Source organism: Botryllus schlosseri, chromosome 7 (genome assembly GCF_051294905.1).
Source record: "Botryllus schlosseri isolate E-star chromosome 7, Bs_hap1, whole genome shotgun sequence".
Lineage (NCBI taxonomy): Eukaryota > Metazoa > Chordata > Ascidiacea > Stolidobranchia > Styelidae > Botryllus > Botryllus schlosseri.
In genome coordinates this window covers 28,087,856-28,115,232 of record NC_137242.1, presented here as the reverse complement: position 1 = coordinate 28,115,232, position 27,377 = coordinate 28,087,856, and the positions used below count along the sequence as shown (strand labels likewise).

The 27,377-nt window shown below is 41.2% G+C and overlaps 2 protein-coding genes across 2 annotated transcripts; one reads left to right on the top strand and one right to left on the bottom strand.

Moving 5' to 3' along the window:
* Window positions 1–4,559: 4,559 nt before the first annotated feature.
* Window positions 4,560–9,231, top strand: LOC145443174 (uncharacterized). The gene has a single exon (XM_080321164.1). The coding sequence runs from the start codon at window positions 4,852–4,854 to the stop codon at window positions 5,983–5,985; it is 1,134 nt and encodes a 377-aa protein (XP_080177290.1). The 5' UTR covers window positions 4,560–4,851; the 3' UTR covers window positions 5,986–9,231.
* An 8,320-nt stretch (window positions 9,232–17,551) lies between these two features.
* On the bottom strand, window positions 17,552–24,300 carry LOC145443305 (uncharacterized). The gene has a single exon (XM_080321289.1). The coding sequence runs from the start codon at window positions 22,004–22,006 to the stop codon at window positions 20,873–20,875; it is 1,134 nt and encodes a 377-aa protein (XP_080177415.1). The 5' UTR covers window positions 22,007–24,300; the 3' UTR covers window positions 17,552–20,872.
* Window positions 24,301–27,377: the final 3,077 nt, after the last annotated feature.

Here is a 27,377-nt window from a genome sequence, read left to right as displayed (position 1 = left end):
CATTTCCTGCAATGAATGTTGTAGATCAGTTTTGTTAGCGTAAATCCATATTTTTGCAACGTTTCTTACTTGATAAGTCAAACGAGCGATATGTAGCTTCCGGAATGAAGTATGACAAGCTCTTTTAATGTATCGACATCGTTCAGTATTGTTTGCTCTATCTTGACTTCAATGGATTTGAGATCCACCACGCTGCACACAGTACGTATTTGCAACCAAACGATTCTAGTTTCCTGGTTGCAAAATATCTTTTGGTAAGGTAGAGACTGACATCGCGAAAGTCATGTAGTTTTGCAGATGAGGTGTCCGGTCAATACCGAGAATACTATTACCAAGAATGCTTTTACCGAGAAAGACAATACCGAGAATGGACATTACCGAGAATGAACAATACCGTGAATGAACATTACCGAGAATGCAATATATGCAATGCAGGCCTGTTATGCATGTGAACAGGTCGTGTGTGTGAATGACGGCGTGGCCACATTCGGTATCGATTCTGAGGTATTAGTTTCTCGACAACGTCCGTCCCAGTAAGCCAGATTCTTGGCATTGGCAAATCTCGGTAATGTCCATTCTCGGTAATAGCATTCTCGGTAATGTCCATCTTGGTAATAGTATTCTCGGTAATAGTGTGGAACCTTTTGCAGATACGGCAATATGTCAGGATCTGATGTTGCATATAAAGAACATGTAACATACTGAAGCAGTCGTCTTCCGCGAGCCTGATAACTTTTGAGATATTACTGGACGGACACGTGTCGTGGGCAGTGCAACATAGAGTTTGCCTGAGTGATTAGATTTTGAATGAGTATTAGCTTCGAGTCGGGTATTCGTGTATCTCTCATTATCAGGTCATATCGGCATGAAATATGCCGAAAGTTTAAATGTGTACCTTATATACATAGAATTCAATGCCGGTTCTTGATGAAATTAAGTATGAATTTATAATATTTGGAATATGTATATTTCATTGCACTTTGTGACAATGCTGTGGGTGGATCACGACTTCACAGACATGACATTTCGTATGCTGAGATACAACCAGCAATCGAGGTTTGAAGGTTTCCACAGATAATACTAGTGTTGGGCAGACTCGACTCACCTTTTTCGAATGACTTGACTTGACTTAAGTCACTTTGCTAAAATGACTTGACTTGACTCGGCGTATCAGAAATATGGATTGACCCGTGACTCGGAGCCAAATTCACGAGTCAATTTCAAGTCATCAAGTAGTCGGTGTCGGTAAAAATCACTGTATATAGCTTTCAATACAATATACATTGTATAATAATATTTATTACCTCGAAGACTTTTCGGGTGCCTCTTTTCAAGAGTTAAAGGCACACTAAAGGGATTTAAACAGATTTAAAAGCAAAACCAAAAAGGCAAAGTATGACGCAACAATAAAATCACAAACCATGAAATTCGCATTGTACCAATGGCAACAAAACAAACTATGAAGTATACAGACATACGGTACTATAGTAGCAACGCAATTCGTAAATAAACAGTTACACGCACGAAACACATTCACTAATGAGAAATTTGTAGGTTATAGAGGAAATCTTTTTGTTTACATAAAATAGGTTTGTTCAACTGTTGAAAAAACCTATTTTATGTAGACAAATAGATTTCCTCTAAAACCTACAAATTAATTAATGTGAATTATATTACATAATATATTATATCAAGTGATTAGGAGGTTAGGGTAATGATTAGGGTTATGACTTATGATTAGGGTTAGGTTAGAGTTAGGATTAGGGTTATTTTAGGGTTATGATTAGGTTAGGGTTATGATTAGGGTTAGGTTAGGATTAGGTTAGGTTTAGGATTAGGTTAGGGTTAAGGTTAGGTAATGTTATTGCAACTGTTATTGTTACCCTGGCCCTGGCCGAATTTACCGGGGGCCGAATTTACCGAGGGCCGAAGTGACGGAGGGCCGAATTCACTGGCCGAATTTACCGAGGACCGAATTTACTGGAAATCGTCTGTATACTTCATAGTTTGTTTTGTTGCCATTGGTACAATGCGAATTTCATGGTTTGTGATTTTGATTGTTGCGTCATACTTTGCCTTTTTGGTTTTGCTTTTAAATCTGTTTAAATCCCTATAGTGTGCCGTTAACTCTTGAAAAGAGGCACCCGAAAAGTCTTCGAGTTAATAAATATTATTATACAATGGATATTGTGTTGAAAGCTATATTCAAGCTCTGTACCACGAACCAGCTATTTAAATCACTGTATCTTGCATATGTTCGGATTGTTCGCGAAACGCTGGTGTAACCCGTGAGAGCGACCAATCATTCAATGTTCGTACGTTTTAGTGAGCCTCCATTGTTCTCTCACAAATAAATTGACCACAAACGGAGTGATCGAAGCTTACAGCTTACGTTGTAGTAAACTAGCAGTAAAGTAATATAATAGAAAATTATCTACCTTAACCAAACCTCTTGTTTTATTGATATTGAATTCGAATATAGTTTATATACTTCTCAAGCATTGGCGCAGGCTCGAATTGTATCATATCAATATGTAAATGGGTAAAGGGTAATGTATTACAACTTATCAATTCGTTTCTCCATTGTCTATTTTGGTTGGTAACTATAACCTGAGGCTACGTATATGCGAGCAATACAGCGCCTTCTTAATTGTACTCTATATTCGTGCATCGGTTCAAAATCAATGACCACTCAATCTGTATTTCAGACAGCTAGCAAAATGTAATGACGTAATAATGCCTCATACTACGAAAAGGCAACTTGACTTGAATTTTGACTTGACTCGTGACCTGACTTGACTTGAATCGAGTTGACTCGAGTCACCTCCAAAAACCGAGTGACTTGACTTGACTCGAGTCCCCTTCGAAAACCGATTGACTTGTCTCGAGTCAAAATGTGCAATGACTCGAAATGACTCGTGACTCGAAGGTAGCGACTTGATCCCAACATTGAATAATACGCGAGATAGCATAGCAGTATAATCCAATGCTGCAACACCAATGGGTTGCGGGTTCCTGTCCGACAGAGGTCGATTCCAGAAGTTCTACCTTAGTGTAGAACAGTGGTTCCCAACGTGGGCGATATCGCCCACCAGGGGGCGATTTGGCGGTCTAGGGGGGCGAAAATAACGAAGGGGGCGATAGGGGGCGAAAATGGAAGAAGGGGGCGATGGGGGGCGAAAACAACGAAGGGGGCGATAGGGGGCGATGGCGCGTTAAAACGGCTGTATTGGAGTCGGGACCGTAACTACCGCACCCCAAACCCCCCAATTGGGAGTGGGGGCCCGAAATCGAAGGAAGCCCAAATTTATTTCGTGAATTTACATGAATGATAGAGTAATTTTTTAGAAAATCATGCGACTTTTTCAAAATTTTCGCGCTGTGTGCGATTTAATATCTTCATGTATCTTGATGTTGGGGTCCCCGTCATCCAACAAAACTACGCCTGATTTATGGAAATGGGAGACTTCGGCGTCGGCCATTGCTGCGCCATGACGCACCAAGACATATGAAGCTGGATGCCAAGTAACATGCGACTCCGAGAAGTGTGCCAGAACGATCAGCAGCGAGAAGACCTTGTCCGAAAGGAATGCCCTTGTGCTGAACGAAAACTTCGATATATATACATATATAGGCGCCTCAATGGCTGGCGTCGAATGTTCCTGTCCAGGTGACCTTAACCCTACAGGACAAATTCCATCCCGCAAGGAAAATATTATTTGACAGTAAATAAATACCAATATGAAATCATGTGCGTCTTTTAGTTTGGTACGTTTTGACGATTTCCATATCTTCTGATATAGCAGATATAGGAGGTCACGAAATAGCATCATGTAAAGAAGTCAATATAACAACGATTCCGCCGAAGATGTTTAATTATTATTTAGGGGTCTTACCTTTTCCAACATACCACATCGACCATATTGACCGATTCAAACATGAATTATATAAATTTGTCGCGCTTCGCTCGTTCAGGCGAAATACGGTGACTCACCAAACAGTAGCCTACATGAAATAGGGTATAGCTGATATGTAGCGACAAAAAGCCCACTGGCTGAGTGGGGTCTGGAGTTTGGTTTATTACCCTATGGGGCCAAAGACCAACGTTTTTTGGGGGGGGCGACGAATACTGTTTTTCGGTTCCCAATATCTGGGGGGCGATGATCGGTGTGGAGCTTCAAAAGGGGGCGATGAGTCGAAAAAGGTTGGGAACCACTGGTGTAGAGGGTTTATCTATGCTCCTCCTCGCCATCTGATCCGTGCAAAGGGTACCTTATAAAAGACTAGAAGTGGGCTGCGCTACAAGTCGGCAGCTACGGGATAAAGTTTAAAAAAAGTTGACCTGGTGTATATGACCGTAGTACTCAACAAACACCACGAATACCACAAACAACAACCTATTTGTAGCGTCATTGGTCATTTACCTTTAGTAGGGTAGATGAATTTTGCAATTTCAAAAGTAGCAACCTCAGATTAACTGCTAAAATTATGTGACCCAGTTACGAAATCTACTTTAGGAAATTAAGTACTTGGGAACTTTTCAAATCTTCATTTTCTACTTATACTTGAAGTAGTTTCGACTTGTCTTCGAAATTGTTACTTCTACTTGTCACTGCGTAAAAATTTATGGATTTATTTCTACTTCCACCTGAACCAGCTTTGTCATATCTTGGTAATTGCAAATTCTACCTTTAATTTAGTCAACATTTACAGTGTAACGTATACTTCTACTTGAGTAGCAAAACTGACTACTTTGACCTGACTCTGTCGTATTTTTCTCAGTATCTTAAATCTACGTATCTGAGAAAAACAGGTTCGCGGAAATAATTATTTATCTTCGACAAGAGAGGCATGCATTATAACGGCTCCACGGAACCAACAGACTTGCAGCTGAACGTCACGCTGAGGAAAAGGACTATTTGCCTCATAATTAATTGCTGCATGATGACTATACATTTATGGGTAGCGTTCACGACCACCGCTCACGCCGTACAAAGCCGCAAAAGAAGAAGCACACTTGGCGGAGGCAGGGTCATATATTCCGCTGCTCTGGCCGCGTGCATTCCGAACGTCAGATACCTTGCCACGTTTTGTTTAATTATGATCACAGTGAGCGGTTCCACAGAAAGATCATGCGAGACTCTGATTGACATCGGAAAAGTCGCTATGATTATTTCACTCGTTTGCGTCAGTTTATTCTTGTGGGCGAGACAGAGAGCGTTCTACAGCCACCCGTCTTTGGGACGTTCGTTCGGAAATTGCGCCAGCATTCTTAGCGTCAGCAGTATCACTTTAATAATCCTCCTGGCTGTGCTCAGTATTCCACTGTCTGTATTTCCTTCAGAGTATGACTCGCATTTATCTGGAGCCATGTGCGGCTTTAAAGGAGGCAAGAAGCAATATGCGTTTCGGAATTACTTTTACGCGTCCGTGTCGTTGACAACCCAATGTCTGCTTCTTGGACTGTTCATACATCCACTACGCCTTCATAATCAAACTCAGCGACAGGCGAACGCGGAGAGACAGACTGAGTCAGGATCTAACAGCAAACAAGATTCACTACCTACCATATCTGATACGAATCCACGCGTTTCTCGACTGGTGCAGCTTGGACAAGCTTTAAACCGCGATGGAACGAACGGGACGGATATTCGAACGAAAATGAAGGGAAAATGTCGCTCAAAAAAGCAGCAACGAGTGTACGCTTTGATAAAGCGCACCATGGCGTTAAGTTGTGTCGCGAGCGTGACTGACCTAATCGCGATGATCATAATCGGCGTTGTAATATCAGCCGACGACGCACAGGTCGTCACTCGGTTAGTATACGACGTGGACTTGTCCGTGAATGTGTTCACCGTTCTGTTTTCGTTGGAGAACTGGCGGAACATACTGTGGCCTTTCGGGCGAGTCTACGACGTTCAAGGAGCCGCGAATACGCAAAACGCCAGTACGGCTGCTTCGAGATCGTCCATGTCAAACGCGTGAGGCCGCTGACGCCTGAAGTCGTGAAGTGCGTGCGCGAGATGCGCCTATGCGTACAGGTCTGGCTCGTCAGCAGTAGAAATATCTGACCGGTATAAGTATCAGCAGCAGATTTGGATAACTAGATAATTCCATTTGTCTAGTTGGAAAATTCTATTATATAATTAAACTAATTAGTACGGATGGTGTGAACATGAGGTTCACGTTCGCGTTCTGTGTGTGCGCCTCAGAAATATAGAGGTTCACTTCACAAATGAACCTTGGTAGCTTCTGCACTGTGAACCTTTTTCATTTATTACAATTTTTTCATGTCATTATAACATCTTTGGTTAAAATTATCTGCATTTCAACTTCGGACCACGCCATGCATGGCGCTGGCGGCATAAACAAAATCAACATCAAACGAGCATGCAGCTTGATAATCTCAAAGATTTTACTTGCTCTGTTTCAAAAGTTTGCTCGAAATATTCAGCTTTACGTTTGTGAATATGTATAGAGACTCTCTGTCGTGAACTTGACCCGCAATCGCATAACATCCAGAACGAAGTGCACTACATGTAGGTAGTCAGCGAATGATCCATATTCAACCAATCAATGAAATCGATATAATGAATACATCGGTGTGTAATAAGGTTGTAACCAAGTTCCAAGGCTCCGAGTTACAAGTCAATCTCACTCTTATAGTTTTGACTCCAGTCAAGTCGAGTCATTTTCAATTCACCACCGAGTCAAGTCCAAGTCAGCGTGCAAATGGCCGAGTCCGAGTTCAAGTCGATGTGTTGACTGCTCAGTTTCAAGTTTATGTCTTGTTGAACCCACTTTTTATAACTATGTTTGGTGATATCGAATGGTTCGCAATTATAATATACTTCTTTTCATAACTTTTAACAGTTTCTGGTCGCATTCTCAAGAACCAGTACCATTAGACGGAATCCATATATTTTGGTTACTTAACTATTCTTCGAAATTACAATAAAATGTCGGTCTATCCTGCCCGAGTCTCGAGTCGAGTCATTTCCGTAGTTTGAGAAAATGACTCGCGTTAAGTCGAGTCATCGGAAAATCGGGACTCGAGTCATGAATCGAGTCATTACAACCCTAGTCTAATGTAACAAATCTAGTAGGCGTACGGGATCCATCTTGATTTCATATGTTTATTGTATCATAAAAACTAAATCCGTGCGATTGGGGTGTTGGCTACACTGTATAACTTGTTTATGGAGTAGTATCGGTATCAAGTATATAAACCCGTTTGACACTCTGCTCAATATCAATGTAGCAATTGTCAGACGCTGAAAGCTTTGTCCGGTGCGGCCTAGACCGATGAGGCGTAAGCTTATATTCCCTTTCAAGTCTTCGTCAAAATCAGTGGTTCCCAACCTTTTTTGACTCATCGCCCCCTTTTGAAGCTCCACACCGATCATCGCCCCCCAGATATTGGGAGCCGAAAAACAGTATTCGTCAGCCCCCCCCAAAAAAAACGTTGGTCTTTGGCCCCATAGGGTGATAAACCAAACCCCAGACCCCCCTCAGCCAGTGGGCTTTTTGTCGCTACATATCAGCTATACCCTATTTCATGTAGGCCACTGTTTGGTGAGTCACCGTATTTCGCCTGAACGAGCGAAGCGCGACAAATTTATATAATTCATGTTTGAATCGGTCAATATGGTCGATGTGGTATGTTGGAAAAGGTAGGACCCCTAAATAATAATTAAACATCTTCGGCGGAATCGTTGTTATATTGACTTCTTTACGTGATGCTATTTCGTGACCTCCTATATCTGCTATATCAGAAGATATGGAAATCGTCAAAACGTACCAAACTAAAAGACGCACATGATTTCATATTGGTATTACTTTACTGTCAAATAATATTTTCCTTGCGGGATGGAATTTGTCCTGTATAATAGGGTTAAGGTCACCAGGACAGGAACATTCGACGCCAGCCATTGAGGCGCCTATATATGTATATATATCGAAGTTTTCGGTCAGCACAAGGGCATTCCTTTCGGACAAGGTCTTCTCGCTGCTGATCGTTCTGGCACACTTCTCGGAGTCGCATGTTACATGGCCTCCAACTTCATATGTCTTGGTGCGTATTGGCGCAGTAATGGCCGACGCCGAAGTCTCCCATTTCCATAAATCATGCGTATTTTTGTTGGATGACGGGGACCCCAACATCAAGATACATGAAGATATTAAATCGCGCACAGCGCGAAAATTTTAAAAAAGTCGCATGATTTTCTAAAAAATTACTCTATCATTCATGTAAATTCACGAAATAAATTTGGGCTTCCTTCGATTTCGGGCCCCCACTCCCAATTGGGGGGTTAGGGGTGCGGTAGTTACGGTCCCGACTCCAATACAGCCGTTTTAACGCGCCATCGCCCCCTATCGCTCCCTTCGTTGTTTTCGCCCCCATCGCCCCCTTCTTCCATTTTCGCCCCCCTATCGCCCCCTTCGGTATTTTCGCCCCCCTAGACCGCCAAATCGCCCCCTGGGTGGCGATATCGCCCACGTTGGGAACCACTGGTCTAAATTGTTAGCAAAGCGACGGAAGATATTGAATTTATGGGATTATTATAGTATAGTTGATACATCACGTGTCGTTTAAAAAGTCAGCATGTACTATAGCATTGTGACATAATGTGACCGGAGTCGGTAATATTAATATGCCACTTCAGTGAAATGTAGGGTTGAATTAGCAATAGGTCGTCCTGTGACGTCATAGGTTCACGTTCGCGTTCCCGCAGAACCTTTCGAAAAGATTCGCGTTCACACGATTCTGAGCCTTTCAGGGGTTCGCGCCATCCCTACTTATTAGAGCGAATTACCGGTAATCGAATTGTAATCTACTTTGTGAAATGATTCTATGCTTTAATTTTAATTTCAATCTTATTCACGGGTTTGCTGAAAATGGAGATGCTGGAGAAGTGTATAATGCGAAACCACCCACGCTGGGTGTACAGTACGATGGGCATTCGCTTGTCGTTCTCATGCTCATGGAAATGGACGCTGGAATCATGTAAACTGAACTTGATATTTCATGTTAATATTTGTTCGAATTTCATTCAATTTCCGAGTTTATGCGAATTCAGTACTTCTTATTCCTGTATAATTTGGAAAGGCGGAAACTTTTTATAATGGTACAACTCTGCTCAGTGCAATGATATTGCGCCGTTGCATTGTCGGCACATGACACGTATTTATGTGTATGTTCCGAATAAAAAATCCGATGTTCCACGGTCATGACTTGTTTTAAAATTTGTATCGCTAGTTACAAAGATGCGAGAAGACTATTCAGCTCGCCAAGCACGAAAAATCACTTGCATCCGCGTGATTCTTACGATGCTCTGTATAGACAGTATTCGTAGACACATAGCGAAGTGGTGGCGAGATAGCGTAGTGCAGTGGTTCTCAACCGGAGGTCCGCGGACCCCTGGGGGTCCGTGAAGCATTTTCAGGGGGGCCGCGAAGCCTCTAAATTTGTAAAATGATTGACAACCTAATTTTTATTTTTTAATTAAGAAAAGCATGAGCCTTTTTCGCTTCATAATAACTAAAACTTTTGGAATCACATCATTGAAATGGTCGTCTGAGATGAAATATCCGACTGTGCAAACTCATCTTAATTGTCAAATTGCCAATAACCTGCTGATGCAAACATATTGCTGTTTAGAGATGTTTTGTTGGGCCTTGTGAAAAAATGAAATATGGGAGATAGCAAGGTCAAGCAGGCAAACATTTCGGATTTGGAGTTGTCAGTCTCAGCAAATTAGTAAACAGTCGTTTGAAATAGAAATTCCTGAATTTGTTTTCCGCATCTGTTTCAATGAAGGAATTACAACTTCGCCACGAAATCCATTTTCTCCGCTGATATACCACTAAATAACTTCAATATGAGATGCTAGATAGAAATGACTGTAGGCTGGACGTGAAATGCTCATTAAAAACTCACACCAAATTCTGCCATCGGAAGCGTTACGCGTTACTATTACATTCGCTACCAATACATCGTTCTGGAAATGGATTTTCGGCACTCATTCATATCAAGTCGAAGACGCGGATTTTCAAGACAATACAGCTGGAAAATTCCCTTCGAACTAATAAAATCTACCCAATTTCTACATATAGTGTGCTGTTATTTTCAACAAAAGTCATTGTGTGGCTGTTTATCACTAGTCTACATTCACTATTTGCACAAGACAGTTGACGGTTGCACGATAATTGAGCCAATTTTGAGCGAAAATTAGAGGGGGTCCGCGGGGTCCGTGACGGTCCAAAAGGGGTCCGCGAAGACAAAAAGGTTGAGAACCACTTAGGTAGTGGTATGATCCACAGTTGCGACACCAATGGGTTGTGGGTTCGAGTCCGACCGAGATCGACTCCAGAATTCCTATCTAATTGTTAGAGGTTTATCTAGGCTCCTCGCAATCTCATCCGCGTAAGCGGTGTCTTAAAAAGGCCTAGAAGTGGGCCCTGCTACAAGTCAGCAGCTACGGAATCAAAAATAAGGTTATATCGGACTGGTGTAAATGACCATTGTAGTCGACAAACACCATGAATACAACAAAAACAACCACAAAATCCATTGACTCATTCGCTCAAGCTTGATGCTGAGTGATCAAAGGCCATAAACTCTGACATTAGCAAACATCTGTCGGATAATCCCGCTTGTGCGAAAAATTAGCGAAACGACAGATTTCGCGTTATCGAAAATAGCTGCTCACACTTTTATCTGTATGCCTTGGAGTCGACCTTTGTCAAAATACATCAGCCCAAGCTTTATCTACAGAAGGCGTTCGTGTACCATCTTAAAGGGATCGAGGACCCCTCTCTTATTGGAGATTTCATTCCATGCTGGTGACGTCATATTTTGTGATACGATTGTTGATATACAATTTTCTTTCCAATTCACTACTAGTTGCCGAGGATTACCCTTGAGGGGTGTCAGCCGAAAATATCGGCTTCATTTCAATATGAAAATACTATCCAATCCATTTTGTAGAATTTGATTTTTCCATTTAAACGTTCAAGGTTCAGTGGCCGTTTCTGATTGGTAATCCCCAAATAGAAACTTCCACAACCAGTTGCGAAATGGCCCGTCCAATATAGACGATGACATCTCTCACGTTTCCCCGCTCTACTAAGTTCAGTACATCAACTCCAGGTAAGTATACTGCGATCACGTGCGCTAGCACAAGAGCCACATTTAAACCGATACCTATAAAGCAGGGGTCTCCAACACGCGGCCCGCGGGCCGCATGCGGCCCGCGAGGTCCTATTTTGCGGCCCGCGACCTGATTTGAACAAATTTCAGAAAAACGCTTAGTAAATCATTTTTAAACACTGAAAATTATTTCAATTGAAACATAATGTTGTTGTTGTTCGAAGTAAGCCATTACACTGTGCCCAATATCACTATTCCTTACTAGTTGATACGGCTTCGACATGGTAATATCATTCCATGGATGAAGAATTTGCTGGTACGAATGGGCATAATATTGCCTTGACGTGCAATGGCCCACCACTGCCAAGACCGAGACGCGTGAAAAACGACTTCGGGCTCTCCAAAAGACCATGCTTTACGAGGAGATAGTTGTTTAGCAAGTAGGCCTACCGTGTCTAGCTAATCCAAATATTGATTCTTTAATCCAGGGGTGGCCAATCTGCGGTAGTAGAAGGGAAATTATGCGGCTGTCGACACTTTTGATAACAACCCTACGTTTTCTAAGATACCCCCTGCATCAGCTCTATCGGTGAATCTGATCACATTGGCCGAGAAAGGATAAATATTTTATAGTAATATGTGAAACCATACGAATATTGACGAAATTCACTAATAAACATGAAAAATTTTTCGCGCTTCGCGCGACTACAGACCGGGGTGTCCTGTGGCTATTACAACATAACTACTAACGATTTCGGTCCGCATAGTAAGCCGATGTGCATAAATTGATTAGTTCGGAGTGTACCGGCAATGGACATGGACAGTTTAACGTGGGCATTTGGCCCCAGCTAGTTTATCACGACTATAACAACCGGTATGCGGCCGCAGGCTACATGAGTAATCGAAAAGCGGCCATGAAGAGCAAAAATGTGGGCCACCCCTGTTTTAGCGGCTACAGAGTGTCAGGTATCGTGTACAGCTCATAGTTCAAAATATAACGAAATTGGAAATTGATGATCATGATACTTTTGTTGTATTTGTGTTTGTTCAATAAAATATTATTTCTTTTGTGGTGACTATAACCGTCGCCCATGTTAGAGAGCACAGCATTGTAATAACGAAGAGTTATCAGATGTGGTTGCTGAACTGCTTTGCCTACTTTTATATCGATATTGATGTCCTGCGGCCCGCGGCATCTCGGCATTCGGAAAAGTGGCCCGCGACCCATTTTGAGTTGGCGACCCCTGCTATAAAGCTCATAACTAGCACCTTCTCTGGCCTGTATACGGCCGATATTTAAAAAAAGTCGCATCCATGTAGGGGTGCATTTTAAACGATTGGCAGGATTGTAATGACCCGAGTCACGATTTTCTGTCATATGACTCGAGACTCAGACGGCCAAGACCGACATTTCATTGTAATGTCGAAGAATAGTACAGTAACCACTAGGGATGGTGTGAACGTGAGGTTCACGTTCGCGTTCTGTGTGTGAACCTCGGAAATTTAGAGGTTCGCGTTCACAACAGAACCTTGGTAGGTTCTGCACTGTGAACCTTTTTGGTAAATTGTAATTTGCACTTCATTATAAGATCTTTGGTTCAAATTTATTGCATTTCAACTGCGGGTCACTCTATGCATGGCGCTGGCAGCGTAAAAAATCAACACTAAACGAGCATGCACCCTGACAACCTTAAAAGTTTTACCGGTTCTTGCTTTTTTGTTACCAAAAGTTGCCGAAAGCTCGTGTAACTAATAAAGTAATATTCATACAAGCAGACTTGGACAACTAGATAATTCTAGTTGTCTAATTTCACTAAATTAGAGCGAAATGTCAGTAATGTAATTCTAATCTAATTTGGAAAAGCTGAAAATTTTCTAGTTGTCCAAGTATATGCTTGGATAACTAGATAATTCTAGTTGTCTAATTTCACTAAATTAGAGCGAAATGCCAGTAATATAATTCTAATCTAATTTGGAAAGGCTGAAAATTTTCTAGTTGTCGAAGTATGCATACAAGTGGACGTCAAATAGGGTGTGAAAGCTATCAAGGTCTTACGTTTATATACATCGTCTGCCATCGGCGCAACAAAGTATTCAAAAATTTCTCGAAATATCCAGCTTTCCGTTTGTGAATATTTAGTGACTCTCTGCTGTGAGCTTGACCCGCAATCACACAACATCACCAGCGATATATACGTAGTCAGCGAATGATGCTTATTCAACCAATCAATGACATTGATATCGTTCTCTGATGTAAAAAATCGAGCGGGTGTACGGGGTCAATCTCGACTTCATATCTTTACTGCATCAATGAAACTACATCCGTGCGATTAAGGTGCTGGCTACTGCTATATAACTTGTTGTTTATTATATCGGTAGCGGGTATAGAAACCCGTTTTACACTCTGCTCAATATCAATGTAGCAATACTCAGATTTCGGACACACTGTCCGGTCTGGCTAAGACCGTTAAGGCGTAAGCTTATATTCCCTGTAAGTCCTCGTCGAAATTGTTGGCAAAGCGATGGAATGTATTGATTTTATGAGATTATTATATCCTTTGATGACCGCCGTTGATACAGTTAGCGACGTTTAAAACGCGAATATGTACTTAAGCAATGCGACATTATGTGGCCCGAGTCTTCGCTGGGTATCGTGTACAATTGTAATAGGCTATCACGTCATTGAAAGATAGGGTTGGAATTAGCAATATGACGTCACGAGGTTCACGTTCGTGTTCACACAGAACCTTTCAAAAAGGTTCGCGTTCACACGAACCCGAAACTTTCAGAGGTTCACACCATCCCTAGTAACCACACTATTGGGATTTCGTATATTGGTACTGGCACTTGAAAATGCGACCAGAAATAGCTAAAAGTGAGGATAATTAGTATATTATAAATGCGAACCATTCGTTAGCACCAAACAAAGTTATAAAAAGTGGGTTTGCAAGAATTTAACTGTAAACTGAGCACAGTGAGAAGTCAACACAATGATTTGGACTAGGACTCGAGTCATAATACCATTACTCGGACTCGCTTACTTGGACTCGGACTTGACTCGGTGGTAAATTGAAAATGACTCGACTTAATTCGAGTCAAAACTATAAAAACGAGATTGACTCGTGACTCGAGGCCTTGTGACTTGGTTACAACCCTGACAATTGGTGTTTTAAAACCCATTGTTAAAAATATGTTTTAAACAGGGTTTAAAAAAATGCCTCTAAAAATTGTTATTTTTTGTTATTTTTTGAACGTATCAATATTTAATAATTATTATTTTTTTAAACGTTGTATAATTAAGGCATAATCGTGTAAATATTACTTCGCACAATGTTTGTATAAATTACACAACAACAGTCAACTCAAATTTCAAAATATATCACGTCCCACTTTAGACTGGACAGCATGTTATTTGTTTCTATAGCAGTAAGTGGGAACTGGGAAGCCTGGCATTGTATGATATCAACTATAGTGCGCTGTACTTTGGTATGTAACTTGGCACTACAACTCTGAGTGAGCGCTCCGTATGTGCATTAGTCAAGCGTGTTCTGTGTTTGTTTTTGATGAAGTTCATGTCCGGAAAGGCTGATTCACAACGATAAGCTGAACCATACACTCTTGCGACCTTCATAGCTGCCGCGCATACACCACTGTACTTTTCCGTATCAGCAAGGCACCAAACGTTTGCTTCAGTCTGGTAAGCTCTGAGGTGGAGGTCATTTTTCAGTGTTACAATTTCAATCTCCAACTGTTCAGCATCCATATATGACAAGATTTCATTATACCGGACAGTAGCAACGATTACAGAAAGTCAGAAACATGGTCGAGTGTAAGAGAAACAAACTGTGTCAAAAGATGCAATACGTAATTGGCATACATATATTTAAAATCTGATAGTACTTCACGGCTATCTGACTCCGAATAGTAATATTGTTGACTACTTTGGCATTGTCCTGGACGTCGAGCTATTATAACGGACCCCCCCCCCCGCCATTTCAATGAGATTCCGTCATGTCGCCTGTAGGCAGTGCGCCGTATCTTCAATTACTGGTGATTCTATCACGTATATCTATATATTACCATTGTAATTGAAGATATTTTTAAGTGTTGATTATCATTTAAGTTACATGTTAGTGTGTTTTAAACAGGAATTGCGGAATCAATCTATATATATTTAACAGCTCACTGGTGATAATCTGCTGAATATTGGTAAATGCTGCTATTCCATATATCTTTAGAACGGGCTCGCGGGCTAGTCATCTGGTCCTCACGGGCTACCTGAGGCCCGCGGGCACCGGGTTGGTGACCCCTGATATATATGCTCTTCACTTTTGAAAATGCGCCTTGACCATGGATGTAGGGTTGCATTTAAAGCAAAAGTCAATTGAAGACAAACATGTTTAAAGGCGGCCCTTGTTTAAAACATGTTTTAGCTGTGACGCTAAGATTTTTGAATCGTGACGGCACAGTAAATTTACATTGACAGTTAAAAATACAGGGTAAATATGGCTCCTTTGACGAAAAAGGATTTAGACCCATCATTAACGGACGACAAATATCTTCGACCAGTACTAAATCGTTATGCAGATTTGTTGCGGTAGGCGATCATCATCATCAAACATTCATTTGTACCAATGCTCTATATCTACGTTCTATAACTGTTGAACTGACGACGGTGTCGAGGGTTTCAACCATTCCGTATCGCATACGTCGACTATAATAGGTGAAAATCACCCGTAAGCTTATACTACATGTTCCTTCGAGAATATTTCCCCCCGTTTAAAACATATTTTTAACAATGGGTTTTAAAACACCAATTGTCAGGGTTGTAACCAAGTCACAAGGCCTCGAGTCACGAGTCAATCTCGTTTTTATAGTTTTGACTCGAGTTAAGTCGAGTCATTTTCAATTCACCACCGAGTCAAGTCCGAGTCCAAGTAAGCGAGTCCGTGTAATGGTATTATGACTCGAGTCCTAGTCCAAATCATTGTGTTGACTGATCACTGTGCTCAGTTTACAGTTAAATTCTTGCAAACCCACTTTTTATAACTCTGTTTGGTGCTATCGAATGGTTCGCATTTATAATATACTAATTATCCTCACTTTTAGCTATTTCTGGTCGCATTTTCAAGTACCAGCACCAATATACGAAATCCCAATAGTGTGGTTACTTTACTATTTTTCGACATTACAATGAAATGTCGGTCTTGGCCGTCTGAGTCTCGAGTCATGTGACAGAAAATCGTGACTCGGGTCATTACAATCCTGCCAATCGTTTAAAATGCACCCCAACATGGATGCGACTTTTTTTAAATATCGGCCGTATATAGGCCAGAGAAGGTGCTAGTTATCAGCTTTATAGGTATCGGTTTAAATGTGGCTCTTGTGCTAACGTACGTGATCGCAGTATACTTACCTGGAGTTGATGTACTGAACTTAGTAGAGCGGGGAAACGTGAGAGATGTCATCGTCTATATTGGACGGGCAATTTCGCAACTGGTTGTCGAAGTTTCTATTTGGGGATTACCAATCAGAAACGGCCACTAAACCTTGAACGTTTAAATGGAAAAATCAAATTCTACAAAATGGATAGGATAGTATTTTCATATTGAAATGAAGCCGAATATTTTCGGCGGACACTCCTCGGGGGTAATCGTCAGCAACTAGTAGAGAATTGGAAAGAAAATTGTATATCAACAATCGTATCACAACATATGACGTCACCAGCATGGAAAGAAATCTCAAATAAGAGAGGGGTCCTCCTTTAAGATGGTACACGAACGCCTTATGTGGATAAAGCTTGGGCTGATGTATTTTAATAAAGGTCGACTCCAAGGCATACAGATAAAAGTGTGAGCAGCCCTTTTCGAGGACGCGAAATCTGTCGTTTCGCTAATTTTTCGCACAAGCGGGATTATCCAACAGATATTTGCTAATGGCAGAGTTTATGGCCTTTGATCACTCAGCATTAAGCTTGAAAGGATGAGTCAATGGATTGTGTGATGGTTGTTGCTGTATTCATGGTGTTTGTCGACTATAATGGTCATTTACACAAGACCGATGTCCCAGCTGCTGACTTGTACCAGGGTCTACTTTTAGGCATTTTTCAGACACCGCTTACGTGGATGATGTCGCGAGGAGAAGCCTAGATAAACCTCCAGCACTTAGGTAGGAATTTTGGAGTCAACCTCGGTCGGACTCGAACCCACAACCCATTGGTGTTGCAACTGTGGATCATACCACTACGCTATCTCGCCACCACTTCGCTATGTGTCTACGAATACTTTCTATACAGAGCATTGTAAGAATCACGAGGATGCAAGTGATTTTCTGTCCTTGGCGAACTGAATAGTCTTCTAGAATCTTCGTAATTAGCGATACAAATTTTAAAACAAGTCATGACCGTGGAACATCTGATTTTTTATTCGGTACATAGCTACATACACATAAATACGTGTCGTGCGCCGACAATGCAACGGCGCAATATCATTGCACCGAGCAGAGTTGTACCAAGTTTTCGCCTTTCCAAATTATACAGGAATAAGAAATACTGAATTTGCATAAACTCGGAAATTGAATGAAATTCGAACAAATATTAACATGAAATATCAAGTTCAGTTGACACGATTCCAGCGTCCATTTCCAAAAGCACGAGGATGACAAGCGGATGCTCATTGTACGCCCAGCTTGGCTCGTTTCGCATTATACAATTCTCCAGCATCTCCATTTTCAGCAAACCCGTGAATAAGATTGAAATTGCTATTAGAGCATAGAATCATTTCACAAGTTAGATTATAATTAGATTACCGGTAATTCGCTCTAATAAGTAGGGATGGCGCGAACCCCTGAAAGGTTCAGAATCGTGTGAACGCGAATCTTTTTGAAAGGTTCTGTGTGAACGCGAACGTGAACCTATGACGTCACATGACGACCTATTGCTAATTCCACCCTACATTTCACTGAAGTGGCATATTAATATTACCGTCTCCGGTCACATTATGTCACAATGCGATAGTACATGCTGACTTTTTAAACGACACATGATGTATCAACTATACCAGGGGTCGCCAACCTTTTTGCAACCGAGGGCTACTTTTGCATACTGATTGAAGCGGCGGGCTACCATTTACTCCCGTCGTTTACCCGTATTCATCACCGAGTTTCCGCTTTGATATCCATAGCACTGGGCAGGAATCACATTGTTGGAAGACTTTTAATAGAGTCTTTTAAATCCAAACATCTCATTTCATCTAGCTAGCCACTAATATTTTTTAAGAAATCATGAATTACTTCGCACAATGTTTGTATAAATTACACAACAACAGTCAACTCAAATTTCAAAATATATCACGCCCCACTTTAGACTGGACAGCATGTTATCTGTTTCTATAGCAGTAAGTGGGAAGCCTGGCATTGTATGATATCAATTATAGTGCGCTGTACTCTGGTATGTAACTTGGCACTACAACTCTGAGTGAGCGCTCCGTATGTGCATTAGTCAAGCGTGTTCTGTGTTTGTTTTTGATGAAGTTCATGTCCGGAAAGGCTGATTCACAACGATAAGCTGAACCACACACTCTTGCGACCTTCATAGCTGCCGCGCATACACCACTCTACTTTTCCGTATCAGCAAGGCACCAAACGTTTGCTGCAGTCTGGTAGGCTTTGAGGTGGAGGTCATTTTTCAGTGTTACAATTTCAATCTCCAACTGTCCAGCATCCATATATGACGAGATTTCATTATACCGGACAGCAGCAACGATTACAGAAAGTTAGAAACATGGTACTAAACTGCGTCGAGTGTAAGAGAAACAAACTGTATCAAAAGATGCAATACGTAATCGGCATACATATATTTAAAATCTGATAGTACTTCACGGCTAACTGACTCCGAATAGTAATATTGTTTATTACTTTGGCATTGCCCTGAACGTCGAGCTATTATAACGGACCCCCCCCCCCCCCCCGCCATTTCAAGAAGACCGTGAATGACATTCCGTCATGTCGCCTGTAGGCAGTGCGCCGTATCTTCAATTTCTGGTGATTCTATCACGTATATCTATATATTACCATTATAATTGAAGATATTTTTAAGTGTTTATTGTCTTTAAGTTACATGTTAGTGTGTTTTAAACAAGAATTGCGGAATCAATCTATATATATTTAACAGCTCACTGGTGATAATCTGTCGAATATTGGTAAATGCTGATATTCCATATATCTTTAGAACGAGCTCGCGGGTTACTCATCTGGTCCTCGCGGGCTACCTGGGGCCCGCGGGTACCGGGTTGGTGACCCCTGAACTATACTATAATAATCCCAAAAATTCAATATCTTCCGTCGCTTTGCTAACAATTTAGACGAAGACATGCAAGGGAACATAAGCTTACGCCTTATCGGTCTAGGCCGCACCAGACAAAGCTTTCAGCGTCTGACAATTGCTACATTGATATTGAGCAGAGTTTCAAACGGGTTTACATACTTGCTACCGATACTACTCCATTAACAAGTTATACAGTTTAGCCAACACCCCAATCGCACGGATTTCGTTTTATGATACAATAAACATGAAATCAAGATGGATCCCGTACGCCTGCCAGATTTGTTACATTAGACTAGGGTTGTAATGACTCGATTCATGACTCGAGTCCCGATTTTCCGATGACTCGACTTAACGCGAGTCATTTTCTCAAACTACGGAAATGACTCGACTCGAGACTCGGGCAGGGTAGACCGACATTTTATTGTAATTTCGAAGAATAGTTAAGTAACCACAATATAGGGATTCCGTCTAATGGTACTGGTTTTTGAGAATGCGACCAGAAACAGCTAAAAGTGATGAAAATAAGTATATTATAATTGCGAACCATTCGATATCACCAAACATAGTTATAAAAAGTGGGTTCAACAAGACTTAAACTTTAAACTGAGCAATCAACACATCGACTTGAACTCGGACTCGAGTCATAATACCAAGACTCGGACTCGGCCATTTGCACGCTGACTTGGACTTGACTCGGTGGTGAATTGAAAATGACTCGACTTGACTGGAGTCAAAACTATTAGAGTGAGATTGACTTGTAACTCGGATCCTTGCAACTTGGTTACAAGTTACAACCTTATTACACACCGATGTATTCTTTATATCGATTTCATTGATTGGTTGAATATGCATCATTCGCCGACTACATATATGTAGTGCATTTCGTTCAGGATGTTATGCGATTGCGGGTCAAGTTCACGACAGAGAGTCTCTATACATATTCACAAACGTAAAGCTGAATATTTCGAGCAAACTTTTGAAACAGAGCAAGTAAAATTGTTGAGATTATCAAGGTGCATGCTCGTTTGATGTTGATTTTGTTTATGCTGCCAGCGCCATGCATAAGCGTGGTCCGAAGTTGAAATGCAGAGAATTTCAACCGAAGATGTTATAATGACGTGAAAAATTGTAATAAATGAAAAAGGTTTACAGTGCAGAACCTACCAAGGTTCGTTTGTGAAGTGAGCCTCTATATTTCTGAGGCGCACAGACAGAACGCGAACGTGAACCTCATGTTAACACCATCCCTACTAATTATATTCTAACTAGACAAATGGAATTATCTAGTTATCCAAATCTGCTGTTGAGACTTATACGGGTCAGATATTTCCACAGCTGCAGAGCCAGGCCTGTAAGCATAGTCGATTATCGCGTACGCACTTTAGGGATTCACGGCCTCACGCGTTTGACATCGATGATCTCGAAGCAGCCGTACTGCCGTTTTGCGTATTCGCGGGTCCTTGAACTTCGTAGACTCGGCCGAAAGGCCACAGTATCTTCCGCCAGTTCTCCAACGAAAACAAAACGGTGAACACATTCACGGACAAGTCCACGTCGTATACTAAACGTGTGACGACCTGTGCGTCGTCTGCTGATATTACAACGCCGATTATGATCATCGCGATTAGGTCAGTCACGCTCGCGACACAACTTAACGCCGTGGTGCGCTTTATCAAAGCGTACACTCGTTGCTGCTTTTTTGAGCGACATTTTTCCTTCATTTTCGTTCGAAAATCCGTCCCGTTCGCTCCATCGGAGTTTAAGGCTTGTCCAAGCTGCACCAGTCGAGAAACGCGTGGATTAGTATCAGATATGGTAGGTAGTGGATCTTGTTTGCTGTTAGATACTGACTCAATCTGTCTCTCCGCGTTCGCCTGTCGCTGAGTTTGATTATGGAGGCGTAGTGGGTGTATGAACAGTCCAAGAAGCAGACATTGGGTTGTCAACGACACAGACGCGTAAAAGTAATTCCGAAACGCATATTGCTTCTTGCCTCCTTTAAAGCCGCACATGGCTCCAGATAAATACGAGTCATACTCTGAAGGAAATACAGACAGTGGAATACTAATCACAGCCAGGAGGATTATTAAAGTGATACTGCTGACGCTAAGAATGCTGGCGCAGTTTCCGAACGAACGTCCCAAAGACGGGTGGCTGTAGAACGCTCTCTGTCTCGCCCAGAAGAATAAACTGACGCACACTATTGAAATAATCATAGCGACTTTCCCGATGTCAATCACAATCTCGCAAGATCTTTCTGTGGAACCGCTCACTGTGATCATAATTAAAGAAAACGTGGCAAGGTATCTGACGTTCGGAATGCAGGCAGCCAGAGCTGCGGAATATATGACCCTGCCTCCGCCAAGTGTGCTTCTTCTTTTGCGGCTTTTTACGGCGTGCGCGGTGGTCGTGAACGCTACCCATAAATGGATAGTCATCAAGCAGCAATTAATTATGAGGCAAATAGTCCTTTTCCTCAGCGTGACGTTCAGCTGCAAGTCTGTTGGTTCCGTGGAGCCGTTATAATGCATACCTCTCTTGTCGAAGATAAATAATTATTTCCGCGAACCTGTTTTTCTCAGATACGTAGATTTAAGATACTGAGAAAAAAAAACGACAGAGTCAGGTCAAAGTAGTCAGTTTTGCTACTCAAGTAGAAGTATACGTTACACTGTAAATGTCGACTAAATTACAAGTAGAATTTGCAATTACCAAGATATGACAAAGCTGGTTCAGGTAGAAGTAGAAATAAAGCCATAAATTTTTACGCAGTAACAAGTAGAAGTAACAATTTCGAATACAAGTCGAAACTACTTCAAGTATAAGTGGAAAATGAAGATCTGAAAAGTTCTCAAGTAATTAGTTTCCTCAAGTAGATTTCGTAACTGGGTCACATAATTTTAGCAGTTAATCTGATGTTGCTACTTTTGAAATTGCAAAATTCATCTTCGCTAGTAAAGGTAAATGACCAATGACGCTACAAATAGGTTGTTGTTGTTGTTGTTGTTTGTGTTATTCGTGGTGTTTGTCGAGTACTACGGTCATATACACCAGGTCAACTTTTTTCAATTTTATCCCGTAGCTGCCGATTTGTAGCACGGCCCACTTCTAGTCTTTTATAAGATACCCCTTGCACGGATCAGATGGCGAGGAGGAGCTTAGATAAACCTTCTACACTAAGGTAGAAATTCTGGAATCGACCTCTGTCGGACTGGAACCCGCAACCCATTGGTGTTGCAGCTTTGGATTATACTGCTATGCTATCTCGCGTATTATCCAGTGTTGGGATCAAGTCGCTATACTTTCGAGTCATGAGTCATTTCGAGTCATTGCACATTTTGACTCAAGTCAAGTCAATCGGTTTTCGAAGGGGACTCGAGTCAAGTCAAGTCACTCGATTTTTGAGGTGACTCGAGTCAACTCGATTCAAGTCAAGTCAGGTAACGAGTCAAGTCAAAATTCAAGTCAAGTTGCCTTTTCGTAGTATGAGGCATTATTACGTCATTACATTTTGCTAGCTGTCTGAAATACAGATTGAGTGGTCATTGATTTTGAACCGATGCACGAATATAGAGTACACTTAAGAAGGCGCTGTATCGCTCGCATATACGTAGCCTCAGGTTATAGTTACCAACCAAAATAGAGAATGGAGAAACTAATTGATAAGTTGTAATACATTACCCTTTACCCATTTATATATTGATATGATACAAGTCGAGCCTGTGCCAATGCTTGAGGAGTATATAAACTATATTCGAATTCAATATCAATAAAATAAGAGGTTTGGTTAAGGTAGATAATTTTCTATTATATTACTTTACTACTAGTTTACTACAACGTAAGCTGTAAGCTTCGATCACTCCGTTTGTGGTCAATTTATTTGCGAGAGAACAACGGAGGCTCAGTAAAACGCACGATCATTGAATGATTGGTCGCTCCCACGGGTTACACCAGCGTTTCGCGAACAATCCGAACATATGCAAGATACAGTGATTTTTATCGACACCGATTAATTGATGACTTGAAATTGACTTGTGAATTTTGCTCCGAGTCACGAGTCAATCCATATTTTTGATATGCCGAGTCAAGTCAAGTCATTTGAGCAAAGTGACTTGAGTCAAGTCAAGTCATGCGAAAAAGGTGACTCGAGTCTGACTCAAGTCAAGTCATGACTCGAGTCTTCCCAACAATGGTATTATCTGTGGAAACCTTCAAACCTCAATTGGTTGTATCTCAGCATACGAAATGTGTAGAACAAAAGCTACGTATGTTCGCGGAAATAACATGTCTGTGAAGTCGTGATCCATCCACAGCATTGTCACAAAGTGCAATGAAATTTACATTTTCAAAATATTATAAATTTATCCTTACTTTCATCAAGAACCGGCATTGAATTCTGTGTATATGAGGCACACATTTAAACTTTCGGCATATTTCATGCCGATATGACCTAATAATGAGAGATACACGAATAGGCTACTCGACTCGAAGTTAATACTCATTCAAAATCTAAACACTCAGGCAAACTCATGTTGCACTGCCCAAGACACGTGTCCGTCCAGTAATATCTCAAAAGTTATCAGGCCCGCGGAAGACGACTGCTTCAGTATGTTACATGTTCTTTATATGCAACATCAGATCCTGACATATTGCCGCATCTGCAAGAGGTTCCATACTATTACCGAGAATACTATTACCAAGATGGACATTACCGAGAATGCTATTACCGAGAATGGACATTACCGAGAACGGACATTAGCCTACCGTGAATGGACATTACCGAGAACGGACATTTACTGAGAATGGACATTACCGAGAATTGCCAATGCCAAGAATCTAGCTTACTGGGACGGACGTTGTCGAGAAACTTATACCTCAGAATCGATACCGAATGTGACCACGCCGTCATTCACACACACGACCTGTTCATATGCATAACATACCTGCATTGCATATATTGCATTCTCGGTAATGTTCATTCACGGTATTGTTCATTCTCGGTAATAGTATTCTCGGTATTGACCGGACACCTCTGCAAAACTATATGACTTTCCCGATGTCAGTCTCTACCTTACCAAAACATATTTTGCAACCAGGAAGCTAGAATCGTTTGGTTGCATATACGTACTGTGTGCGGCGTGGTGGATCTCAAATCCATTGAAGTCAAGATCGAGCAAACAATACTGAACGATGTCGATACATTAAAAGAACTTGTCATGCCCTTGACTTCATTCCGGAAGCTACATATTGCACGTTTGACTTATCAAGTAAGAAACGTGTTGCAAAAATATGGATTTACGCTAACAAAACTGATCTACATCATTCATTGCAGGAAATGGTATTACAACGTTATCGAACTGAGATCTCAGTGTTCTTGTATAGTCCATGGAATCCTAAAGTAAATACAAGCCAATTTGGTCACGTTTGATAACGAAACCAAATCGATATGCAGAGAGCGCTGAGAATGCCAAACGATATTACGTAGTAGGCCTGTGTGTCTTTCACGGAATTTGATAAGGTTCTTGGAGATACAGAACTTCAATACACAATTGAATAGTGTATTCATATTGAAATGAACCCGAATATTTTCGGCTGATACTCGGCAGGGGTAATTATCAGCAACTAGCAGAGAATTGGAGAGAATTTTGTATGTCAACAGTCGTATCACCAAATATGACGTCACCTGTCATCAGTCGTTTCCTTGAAACTATAGTTATCCACTTTTGAAGTATATTGCTCACGATTCTGGTTTGATTTAATTATATCATGTTGATTGTGTTGTATGGCGTTTCTATCGATCGTTTTCCCAAAACTTTATGTTAGTACTCTAGATTTCACCGTCCTTTTGCATTGAACTCAACGCAGTGCACGAATCTAAATAGAATTGCTATGAGCAATCAAATCTAATAACGTCAGTAAGATTGATCATCCCGGCTATACGTGTGGGTTGATAGCTGCTTTTCATATCCCACCATGTGGTTTAGAAAGTTGAAAATTGGGTCTACCATATTACTTCCGCTACATAGTTTTATTCATAGCGAGGTTTCATGTAACAATCTCGCAGGAGCGGGCCGACTGTGCTTGAAAGTGAGCTTCAACTTGGAATGTCTGTTACCTGATCCGCACATGATTGTTCCGGTCGTAGAATATGTTGTATTGTGTTGACATATCTGATTTAACTATAGCTCCCTCAGGCCCGGTGCACAAGACCTTAATAGTCGAACACCATAAAACCCGTTGCACATACATACTGTACTTGAAGCGGATTGCTATACCCCACAGCAAGGATCATACCATACCATACCAAAGTTTAGGTTTGTCATATACATTAAAGAATCATCTTCTTGGAATCAGTATGCTTATCTGTCCTTCAATTGAACTCAGTTAGTCGTCCAAGACCACACATATCTACTAAATCTGAACGATTATGCAACTTCTGGTAAATACATCTACCAGATATCCAGGAATATAGCACTTCTAGTAAATATATCCACCAGATCTCAATGAATATAGCACTTGTAATAAAATCCAGCTACCCGCTGTATAAAGTACCAAGGTAAATTTTAATTTTCACTAAATCGTCATGTTTTTGATTGACCAGAACCAGGTATTCTGAACTGGTGGTGAGGAAGAGTATTGTCTCGGTCGCATCGGCTTATATGTACGTGGATGAAACAGAGAATCTGGAGCATTTGCGTCTGCTTGAAATTATTCTTTCACGAATGTTGAAGTCTGCCTCATAGCACAATTCACCATTAATCCTCCCACTTTCGATCTGATTTCGTATAAACTTGCTATGGCGCTGAATTGGCGGGTCTGATCACATCGAGTATTTAACATGAGCAATACCAAATTCAAATCTTTTTCAGACTTCGAGAGGGTACTGGCAGCATCCTAACTCAGTTGACTATCTCCGCTCTCGGTTCTGTCTAAACTGGTATTACTGAAATTAGAATAATCGGATCTTGTACTCGCGGTTAATTCAAATGGCCCAATGACTCACAATTGACTCATTGGCTTAAAGCGCCCGGTAATAATTCTCCAGATAAGCACTCCTACTTCGATGTACTAACAGGTTTACACCTGGCAAGAGTGGCAACGCGTCTCTCTATGCCAAAGTTAAAACGGTAGCCCTCACGGCTCATATGAGTGATAAATTAAAATAGCGTTCGTTCATTCTAATTACAAATAATTAAAGTTCTGATAGCGTCAAATTCTGTGACTGAAAATTCATTCGAGTGGCAATGCCAATGGTGGTTAATTAGGATTGACCAAGACCATCACTACCATTCACAAGGCCAGGACGCCGCTGGATAAAATGGCAATCCAACACTCAAAATGGCTAATTCCCGTATTGGTTCGGTTTTACACTGTCATATGATAGCATTGGTATTCATTTGATACGCGAAATATGAAGAAATTATATCAATCTAAATGAGACACTCGCGATAACTCCTCGTTCGAGAATACACGCTTATAGTTTGCACGCTACGTTTAATTATACTCCTCGTCATTCATTTGGCGAAAACGCAAACTAACGTACTCGGCATATATCATGCTGTACGTGTACACAGCTATATACGGTTATCGTCTCTGACCGATTATTCTGTCTTCAATCCTTCTTACAGCAGCGCTGATGACATGATAGGATAACAATATTATAGGAAGAATTTTTCGTCTTTGCTTCATCTTGCTAATAGATTACATCCGAACGTACTATATCAACTACGCGGGGAGTATAAACAGCGTTCTTTTCACAGCAACGTGAAACCAGATATAGTTGCGAATAGACAGCTGGAAATCTCCATGACTAATCGATATTTGGAACTGGGATTGAAGTGTACAAAAATAGTTTGGCAACAATTCGAAGACTGCCCAGTGTTCACTTCGTCAACGTCGAAC

What these genes read in the sequence shown, in the direction of transcription:
- LOC145443174 (XM_080321164.1), top strand. Translation starts at nt 4,852, where the DNA reads ATGCATTATAACGGCTCCACGGAACCAACAGACTTGCAGCTGAACGTC.
- LOC145443305 (XM_080321289.1), bottom strand. Translation starts at nt 22,006, where the DNA reads ATGCATTATAACGGCTCCACGGAACCAACAGACTTGCAGCTGAACGTC.